The 10,186-nt window shown below is 37.1% G+C and overlaps 1 protein-coding gene across 1 annotated transcript; it reads right to left on the bottom strand.

Annotated features, from left to right (window-relative positions):
- Positions 1 to 4,517: 4,517 nt before the first annotated feature.
- On the bottom strand, positions 4,518 to 8,116 carry LOC130992966 (2-deoxy-glucose resistant protein 2-like). Its single transcript, XM_057917681.1, has 8 exons — positions 7,755 to 8,116; positions 6,182 to 7,353; positions 6,015 to 6,105; positions 5,751 to 5,908; positions 5,622 to 5,673; positions 5,442 to 5,521; positions 5,272 to 5,365; positions 4,518 to 5,187 (listed from the first exon to the last, which is right to left on the bottom strand). Exons 2-8 carry the CDS (start codon positions 7,328 to 7,330, stop codon positions 4,649 to 4,651), a joined length of 2,163 nt encoding a protein of 720 aa, XP_057773664.1. The 5' UTR covers positions 7,331 to 7,353; positions 7,755 to 8,116; the 3' UTR covers positions 4,518 to 4,648.
- Between the last annotated feature and the right edge of the window lie 2,070 nt (positions 8,117 to 10,186).

Below are 10,186 nucleotides of genomic sequence, written 5' to 3'. Positions count from 1 at the left end.
CTGTCTGGGCAGACGAATGCCTTCGCCTCTGGCATAGCAGAGGACTGACTTCCCCTCTGTCTGGGCAGACGAATGCCTTCGCCTCTGGCATAGCAGAGGACTGACTTCCCCTCTGTCTGGGCAGACGAATGCCTTCGCCTCTGTCATAGCAGAGGACTGACTTCCCCTCTGTCTGGGCAGACGAATGCCTTCGCCTCTGGCATAGCAGAGGACTGACTTCCCCTCTGTCTGGGCAGACGAATGCCTTCGCCTCTGGCATAGCAGAGGACTGACTTCCCGAGCAGAGCTCGCAAGCCAGAGCAAAACTCTAAGACCAGAGCTCAGGTACTTACCATCGAAAGAAAAGACATTTTTAACCTCATCAACGTTCAACCATCATCTCTATACATCCATTATTTCCTCAAAGTATTTCATTCTCTAATCCCATCATCGAAAAGTACAATAGCTCAAACCATTGGAATATCTCATCTCATCATAAACTTATTTATATATATCTCAGTAAAACATTTCTCATAAAATACTGATATGCAAAATAATAATAGCTGTATGCTATTTCCCGATTTTAAAAATAATCTCGTTCTCAAAAATCTTGAAAATAATCCGTGTTAACATAACACAAAACAAATCATACACATATCATCATAACAAATAGTCACGCAAACAATCACTCAAACCATCTCAGATAAACCACGGATACAATTCTCATTGAAGCAATCAACAATCATCTCTCAATTAGATCATCTCTCAAATCGACTCTCCATTCTATAGGGTTTCTCACTCACTTATCTCAACTCTATTTTTAATCAGATGTTCCTATTAACAATAGGACAATTACACTCACAGATACCTCTGTATCCGTCATCAGGACAATTAATCTCATAGATACCTCTGTATCCGTCATCGAGAAAAATAAATTATGCTCTTTTCTCAATTCAATCAGCATCTCTATCTCAACTCGTTTTCTCAAACTGCTCACTCTCTATCCTCATCATTGATTCTATCAGACTCATATCTCCATCTAGAAGAATAACTCGTCTCATCAAAAAAAATGTAACTCTAATACTCAATATCTTTATTTATCATCATAACTTCATCTCATCTTAATTATAATCTCATATCTCAGTACCGTAGTACTCTCTGTAGTGTCTCGACACTACTACTACTCATAAAAGTACGGGGTGTTACAAGAGCTCAACTTCAGCTCTGCTTCCAGAGCAGAGCATGGCTACGCCAGAGCTCGGCTACAAACTATCGAAAGAAAAGAAATTTTTAAATTCATCAATGTTCAACCAACATCTCTATACATCCTTATTTCCTCAAAGTATTTCATTCACTAGTTCTTCATCGAAAATATAATAGCTCAAACTATTGGAATATCTCATCTCATCATAAACTTATTTTTATATCTTCGTGCTCTTAAAAATAAAACTCAAAATATTTATAATGAGGAAAAATGCGGGGTGTTACAAGGGACCAGATACATGGAATAAAGATGGGCCTCAAATAAATTAATTTATCTATGGTCAGCCCAGACCATAATTAATTTATAAATATCAGTTCATTCCACTAGAGAACCGATATTGACTTACCCCTTTATTGCCGGTGATGAGTCGGGGCTTGTATTTAGACTTATTAAATCCTCGTATTTAAAATATCCGACATCCATTAATTAATTATAGCTCTGACAGCCTTAATTAATTAATCTCTTTGTAATCCTTAAGCAGTACCACTCAAAACTTATTATTGCGCCTGAACTTAATCAACCTGCAGGGTTTAACGCAATAAACATTATTGAGCTCCTTAAGGGGATGTCATTATCCTATTCGGATACGAGTACTAATACAGATAATCAAATATCATATATTAACCGCTATCACCCAAGATACAGAGTACTCAAGTTACTATATAACTCTCGCTCATAGTAAATCAAAGTGATAAACGAATCAACATATATATCTGAAATCTTATTAGTATTAAGATCATATAAGTTACCGAGATCTTGATTCTTCACTTAAGTCAGATAGAAGAATACATCTCATTGTGGTCCTATCAATACGTTATGACGTACCAGTATAGATAAGTAGTCAAGACAAACTACTTCCATCTATACCGCAGCCTAAACCAATAACTTGTCCTGGAGTTATTTCGGCTGTGATTATATTATATCTCTTAAGGTTATTCCAATTATACGGTCTTCTGTGATCTACAACACACCATATAATCTACTTATATAGAGATAAAGAACATACATATGCAATCATGAACCCAATCAGATAGGAGATAAAATAGTGAATATAGGAATCATTGTATACAAGCATAAAACGTTCTTGCTTTCAGTATACAAATCCAACAATATGATTGAAGGATCTCCTCCAACGGATCTATTCTTCCTCATTCGTCTATAAATAGATCTCAATAATCAACCTTCGACCTCAGCGATTCAAGAACATACGCTGAAGCTCTGCCAAACTCAAGACTCGGCTTATACTTAGTCAAAACACTTGAATCGAATAAGAGAATTCCTATTGCCAAATATCAGTTCACCTGAAATACAAACATTATCTTAGAAGTTTCTAGGCAAATATTCTTCATCCTAAGCATAGATTTCGATTACTCGAGAGCCTGTTCTCAGTAATCTTTAGTTGAAGATTTGAACCCTTTTCTACCAGAGTGAGAAGAGCGTTTGAGATAGAGAGAGAGTTCGAGACGGTTGTTTGAACTTAGAGAATCTTAACCACCGCAAGCTAGACGTGTGTTGTCTCAGCAACTGCGAGTTAAGAAAGAGAAAAGTCCAACCTAGTGGTTGGCTCTAAAACTTGTGTTTCAGAAGCAAGGTTTGTTGTGCACCCGCAAGCACAAGCCCAGTGATTATCCTTACTGAAACTGATTAAGAGAAAAGATAAACCCTAAAACTAACAAAGTGATTCACTTAAAGGCTATTTCATAAAAATCATTTCCGCTCCAAGTGTTATCAGTCTAACTAACAAATCTTCGGATAGTTAGTAAGATTTCTAGCACTTCTCTGTTAAAACTGATTAGACTTAAACCCTAAGTGAACTATCAGTGTGTTGACAAGTTCCTCGCACTAAAGTTAAAATACTGAAGCAATATCTGTATAAGTCGACACATGTTCTTAACTGATCTTGTTTTACACTGAGAACTTCAGTCACCTCACTTCAGTATCAATTTCGATACTAACTTCAGTTTTTAAAAGAAGTTCTAAGAATAGCCAACTGGTGTATACCCCCACCCCTCATACACCAGTTCAGTAACCCTACGGAACCCAACATTCTATATTTAGAATACAAATTAAATACGATGTTTTCGTTTGTAATGCATTAGTTTCTTAGAATAAATAGAGCAAATCAAAAACTTAGAGGGTGTTTGGCTAAGCTTATTTTAAAGAGCTTATAAGCTCTAGGAGCTTATAAGATATAGTTTATTAGTAGCTTATAAGTTGTCAAAGTGTTTGGATAATTGAGCTTATAAGCTAGAGAGAGATATTTTTTGCTAGAGAGAGAAAATATTTTTTTAGAGAGTGAAAATCGAAGAAAAATGAACTTGAATGATATATAATGAAAATAATAAATTATAGTTGAAAAAATATTTGTAAAATGATTGTTGCATATGAGATTATAAAAAAATAAGTTGGGGTATATGAACTTATTTTTTGGGGAGCTTATAAGCTTTTGGAGCTTATTTTTAGAGCTTATAAGCTGTTTAGGAGCTTATTTTGTCAAACACTTTGAAGGAGCTTATAATACTTTGAATGAGCTTATAATAAGCTCAGCCAAACACCCTCTTAATGTAGTTTTGCTAATAAGATGTACAAATGACGAACACACTGAAGAACTAACAAGTTCGAATAATCACTCATTGAACCCCTATTCAAGTAATTCGGCTTGTTGATAGCTCCAAATATGCTTGGATATATTGTCATGTTGTGGAGCGAAAGAGACCAAATTCATAAAATTTTATCTAGTAGTTTAATCTGCAACAACACCAACAAACAGAACACTCTCATTCAATGAGAACCCAATTAAGAAACTCTGATACAAAAAATAAACAAAAAATAAATTCAAGTGAAAAATGAAATTCTGGTGAAAGAAGATGGATAAAAGAATACACATCACTTCATCTAACATTCTTTTACGCTATATCTCTAATTTACTACTCCATCCGTCCCATTATAAAGTGACATTTTATTTTCGGTTTATTTTGGGTCTTGTCTCTGTTTTTATAAATAAAAAAATTTAACCCTTATATAATGTAGGCTCTACTTTTAGTTAATTTACACATTCTCTGTTTTTATAAATAAAAAAATTTAACCCTTATAATAATGTAGGCTCTATACTTTTAATTAATTTACACATTATCCTTCATTTGCATGATTAGAAGTCTCCATCAGTGCTACTAAATGCAACACATTTTGTGTTTGGGCCATCGATTCACTCCATATATAATTCTCATCATATACGACTCAATGAAGATTGCACGTCTCTGGCACTGAGCCTACATTTTGCAAAAAAATAATAAAATAATACTATTTCACTACACTGTATTGTTGTTAACACTTTTACAACATTTGCCTGACCAGCACCATCTACAAAAAAATTAATTGTCGATACATATTTATATATATTTGCTCTCAAAACTTTATAGGCAAACCATAGTTGAGAAATGTTCTAATGCATCCATCCCACCCTGCAGTCACAATCACAAGCCCCCACAAATTTGGCGAATTGAACGCATTCTGCCATGCATTCTTCAAGAATTTGAAATCCGATTTGCACACTGATGGCTTCAGCGGAATAGGGTTCGACTTCGGCAGCTTCTCCTCTGGCCACGTCGCAGCTCCTTTGTATAGAGCATCCAAGAAATACCCCAGGCTCATAGGGATGGAAGCCTGGAATTTCTGCAGCAACAATTTCTCATCGAAATGCCCATTTCCTAGTATACTTCCCGGCAATGCCCCTAGCTTATGCTTGAGCCCGCACCATGGGATGGCAACAGATGCATTGCGCGAGAGGAAGCTCTCACACGACCACACTTTCTTTGCTTTGGATGACTTCTGCTCCTGGTTGGTGTAATTCCACACACGGACATTGGAATCCTCCGTGGCTGATACAACGTGCTCCCCATCTGATGTGAAAGCAGCTGGCATTTGGCTTGCTGAGCTCCGGTTACCTAAAGCAGGCAAAATGTGCATTTTTAGAAGGAAACTTACGGGATTTTGTTGGCTGAGTGTGATGGATCAGTCAAGATACTCACTTTTGAATTTACAGACGACATTTGTTCCACATAGTATTTGTACTTGAGAATCAGCACAAGTGACCATTACTTTGCTCATGTCAGTTGGACAATACTGCATTGCAAATGCTTTCAAAATATAGAAATTGGCTCCTAACATTTAAAGAAAAGATAGTTACATAAAGTCTCACCTGAAAGCCAGTTATCTTTTTGCCAGCCAACTTTTTCTTCCCCTTCAAGCATATTGAATCACCTAATTGCAAGCGATTATCTAAAGAAAACTGTGTCAGTTAACCAATCATGCCAAAGTATGTTAGGATTGGCAAGAAAACAATATGAAATTATGAATTGTGAATTGTGAATTGGTATACCTATGATGTCATAGAACCGGCAAGTACCTTCCATGGAGCCAACAACACCTCCCTGAACAAATAGAAACAAAATATTTAAGAAGGCTCCAAAACTCTGAAAATTACGCTATGCATGACAAATTCTCAGACCTTTCCATCCGGCCTATATCCCACAGCAGTCACAATTTCTTTAAAATCAGTCCAATCAATGACTCTGCCACCCTGGACTTCCCAAATTCGCAGCTTTCCATCTATTGAACCGCTAATAAAATTATTATCATCCACGGGGCTGAACTCAACACAAGTGACTGCATCATATAGAGAATTTCATCATTATCATTAATGAAATAAATAAATGACACAATGGAGAGAATCAATGTTACACTGCTTCTATCAAGATGGAAGTGGCTTTACCATAATTATTGTGAGAATAAACTCCTAGGCAATTTTCATATCCCACTTGCCACAAGCGAGCTGTTTTATCAACTGAAGATGAAAGCAAATGCTGCAATATAAATAAGTAACGGTCAGTTCACCTCTAATAACAGTTAAAAATCTATAGAAAGAATAAGAATACTGACCCCATTCTTGGACCACGAGAGTGCCAATACCTCCCCTTTGTGTCCGTGAAACTCGTGAAGAGGTTTCTCCGATAACTGAAAGCCCTTTGGTGGAAGAACAACACATGCTGAGTCAGAAGATTTGTTCAAGCTATTCGTATGTTCATCCCCATTGGGGACATCAAGAGGTGCCAACTTGGAAAAGTCATTGAGTGAAAAGTATAAACACGAAGGATCACTATCATGAGGGCTAAATTTCTTTGTAAGGTCGTCTTCAAGAACCTTCCACACACGGACAACACCATCCACCCCGGCACTAGCAAGATACATCCCGTCAGGACTGAACTTCATGGTCAAGATGGAACCTTCATGTGCAGGAAATTCCTGCCCGGTGTATAGAGATGACAGTTCTTTTGAGTTCTTTTTACATGAACTGACACGAACTCTTCGAGTAGTAGATTCACCCATTGTCATCTCTGCCTTACTGAGTAACCCCTTTGCCCTATCCACAATTTGGATAACTGAATTAAATTTCTGGAGCCAGTTACTTTTCTTACTTCGATCAACCATGTTCAACTTCTTACACTTTTTCATCAACAACTGCTGCACCAAAGATGATGAGCCTAGTGTTTTATGAAACTCGTCCAGTGATATCATCTTGTCCGCACCAAAGTCAAGAGATGTTGAAAGATATTCCTCATCAGTCAGTTCATCCATGACAGATTCTGTTCCATTGTCGTCATTCTTCATTAAGCTCAGATTCCCCTCAGCACCACCATTTTGAAGTAAATGCGTGGTCTCGTGCGACTGCAAGGACTGCAACGAGCGAGATGAGAAGAACTGCTTGTCAGCATCCAAGTTAGCCAGCACTGACGCTCCATCATCACTCAATCTGTCAATATTCCTTTTTACATCATCATGATACGAATCTTCGTCTTCAGCATCACCAATCCCACGGCAATCTGGGCTCAAACCCATCCATCTCAGAAACCGTTCACGTCTCTCATTTACACTACCTGGCTCTTTAGTCCAAAAGTCATACTCCAAAGCACAATTGTCAAGCCCAGAATTCACATACAATTCTGAACAATCGGAACCCAAATCAGATGCAGAAGAGGCGTTGTCATCACGCGTTTCAAAGAATTGATCTTCTTCTCCGCCTCCGCTCATAGTTGAAGTCAAATTATACAAACCTGCCCACAAATCCAATATATTTTAATCAGAAATATATGATTTATTCCAATACCTCACTTCCAATTAAATAATTCTTCCATCAAAACCCCGATCCTTTTGAATTGTGATAAAAAGCTCTACGAATTACACAAAATAACCCTCAATCCAACCAAAATATAAACAAACCCCTATCATACACCCAAAAAAATTTGGAGCCCCTAAAATATGAATTGAAAAAATAGTAATTACTAAATTCAACAATCACGGAGTGATCATCTGAGATAGGATAACAGATCATATAACCTAGAACTAAAAATATAGGTGAACCTATTAACAAAATTCGTTAAACAAACTCCTGACCCAACCTAAAAAGTAACACCTACAAATTTTTCATGTTCATTAAAAAACTAGAGAATCTAACCTGAGCTGTCAAAAAACGTAAGTTAGAACCCAGGAATCCAGTTATGCAGCGTCAATCGGTTACAATTATCGGGAAAGAAACTGATCATCACACACCAGAACAGCATCGGCGGATAATCCAACACAAAATAAATACATAACGGAAAATATAGTGGGATTAGAACGAAGAGATTCCAACCCTCCGAAACGGGACTTGGAGGAAAACGGAAACGTCGTAAGGTGGAAAAGATGGCAATGGTGTCGCTCTGTGACAGTCTTTTCGCCTTTTTCCCTTTCGAATTTTCCCATTTTTTTCCCACCTACACATACAAACTACGCACCATTTTTAAATTTTACTATTTTATTATTTTTTTTATACTAATATTTATAAATTACAGAACAACTAACTGAATTATAAACAATGAAACGTGATTTGCTCCAAAACAAGGTCATTGACAGTTTTACCCCTCGTTGATGCAGCCGTTCAACTAACGGGTGTATCGATGACTTTTCAATTTTTTTTTTGGAAGGTTTCAACGTAAGGGGCTTAAGTTTGACGTTCGCCATTTCTCCATTTATTATTATTATTATTATTGTTGGGGTTATTTGTATAATATTGATTAAATTGAAGGACTCAAGTTAGAAGGCAGAAAGTTTGAGGACTAAAAGGCAATAACTCTAACAAGAGTTAGGTACGCTTTTGAGTCTCCTGATTCAGTTCATAGCCGTTGCAGACTGGAGGCCATCTTCGCTTAGCTTATTTTCATTTTTTCGGTGTGTGTGTAGTGAGAAAAACAAGAGAGAAGATAGAAATCAATTGTATCAGTGAGGGAAAAGGACTAAGAGTGCAAAAGTGTTGCAGTAGAGTGAGTTCTTGTGAGGAATTCCTTTATTCCTTTCTTGAGTGATTCTCATTGTAAATTCTCCGATCTTGTGAAGTAATAAAACTCTTGTTGACTTTCCCGTGGATGTAGGATTAGCAATAATCCGAACCACGTAATTTTGAGTGTTGTAGTTTAGATTTGTTGAGTTTCTTGAGCTGCTGTAAATCTGTGTTTTGTTTGCTGCATTATTGGTTTGCATTCACATTTGGCGCTGTCTGTGGGAAGGGAGATCATCCACGGCGCAAACCGATTCAATCGCAATCTGTAGATCCGAAATCTTGAAGCTCAACCTGGAATCGATAATGGCGACTACAAGTTATGAAGCTGAAAAATTCAATGGAAAGAACGATTTTGCCATCTGGCAAATCAAGATGAAAGCTGTTGCTGGTTCAGTAAGGATTGGCAAGTTTCATCAAGGAAGATGATCTGAAAGACTTGGAGGTGAAGGATGACAAAACTGATGTTACAGATGCAAAGAAATTAGAACTGCAAGAGAAGGCTCATAGTGCAATCATCCTCAACCTAAGTGATAAAGTTTTAAGAGAAGTCTCAAAAGAAAAGAGTGCAGCTGCTGTGTGGAAGAGGTTGGGGAGCTTGTATATGGAAAAGTCTTTGGCCAACAGGTTATATTCTAAACAAACACTCTATTCCTACAAGATAGCTGATGATACGAACATTTTGGAGCAACTAGATGAATTCAATAAAGTGATTGATGATCTAGAAAACATTGAAGTAGTTCTTGGTGATGAAGATAAGGCTATTGTTCTATTAAACGCTCTGCCTAAATCATATGTGAAGGAACCATATTTTGACATATGATTCACGTACCCGTGATCCATTTCGGATATCAAACGAATACATACAAAAACCATGTGCCTATAGCAAGAGGATGGAGTCTTACTTGCAAATCCGGCAATGATCGACTCCAGTGTTGATCTTCCAACTTGTTCCCACGGCAAGACTTGACGTTGGATGGCAACGATCTTCAAGTCCTCTCCTTTTCCTAGGGAAACGCGCTGCCTCACTTTCTGTGTTCTCACAGATTTCTCTATTTTTTATCTCACGTAATGTCACAAGTAATTAGAATTAGGGTTGTACCTATTATTTATACTGGGCATTAAAACCCTAAATAATAAGTCCATCATCTAATTAAACTAAGATAAAGCCCAAAGGCTTAAGTGAGAAATAGATGGACGGACGCCCCATATGAAGTGAAGCCTTTATTTGGCCAAGCGGGGATCTACTAGCTTGAATAAAGTTTGGCCTCCCAGTGCTCGATTTTCCTATTCAGCGGCCATAATAAAATCGAAACACAAGTATTAATATATTCCACTAGAAATTGATACTGAATTTCCTCTTTATTCTTTAGGTGAGTCGGGGCTAGTATTAAACTTAATTAATCCCCGTGTTTAAGATATCCAATATCCATTAATTAATTAATTTCTCTGACGATCAATTAATTAATTAATTAGTCGTTTAATTATAAACGACATCTCGAGTGCTACCACTTAAACTTATTATCGTATCGGAACTAATTCCACCTGCAGGGTTTAATACGATAAACTTATTA

Source organism: Salvia miltiorrhiza, chromosome 7 (assembly GCF_028751815.1).
Source record: "Salvia miltiorrhiza cultivar Shanhuang (shh) chromosome 7, IMPLAD_Smil_shh, whole genome shotgun sequence".
In the NCBI taxonomy this organism is placed as follows: Eukaryota; Viridiplantae; Streptophyta; class Magnoliopsida; order Lamiales; family Lamiaceae; genus Salvia; species Salvia miltiorrhiza.
This window is presented reverse-complemented; position numbering and strand designations above follow the sequence as displayed.

Bases quoted from the DNA above. Each gene is read 5' to 3' on its own strand.
- LOC130992966 (XM_057917681.1), bottom strand. From the start codon at position 7,330: ATGAGCGGAGGCGGAGAAGAAGATCAATTCTTTGAAACGCGTGATGAC. The intron at 6,106-6,181 runs GTCAGTATTCTT...TTTATATTGCAG, and splicing joins TCTCGTGGTCCAAGAATGGG to CATTTGCTTTCATCTTCAGT. The intron at 5,909-6,014 runs GTAAAGCCACTT...TATATGATGCAG, and splicing joins TTATTCTCACAATAATTATG to TCACTTGTGTTGAGTTCAGC.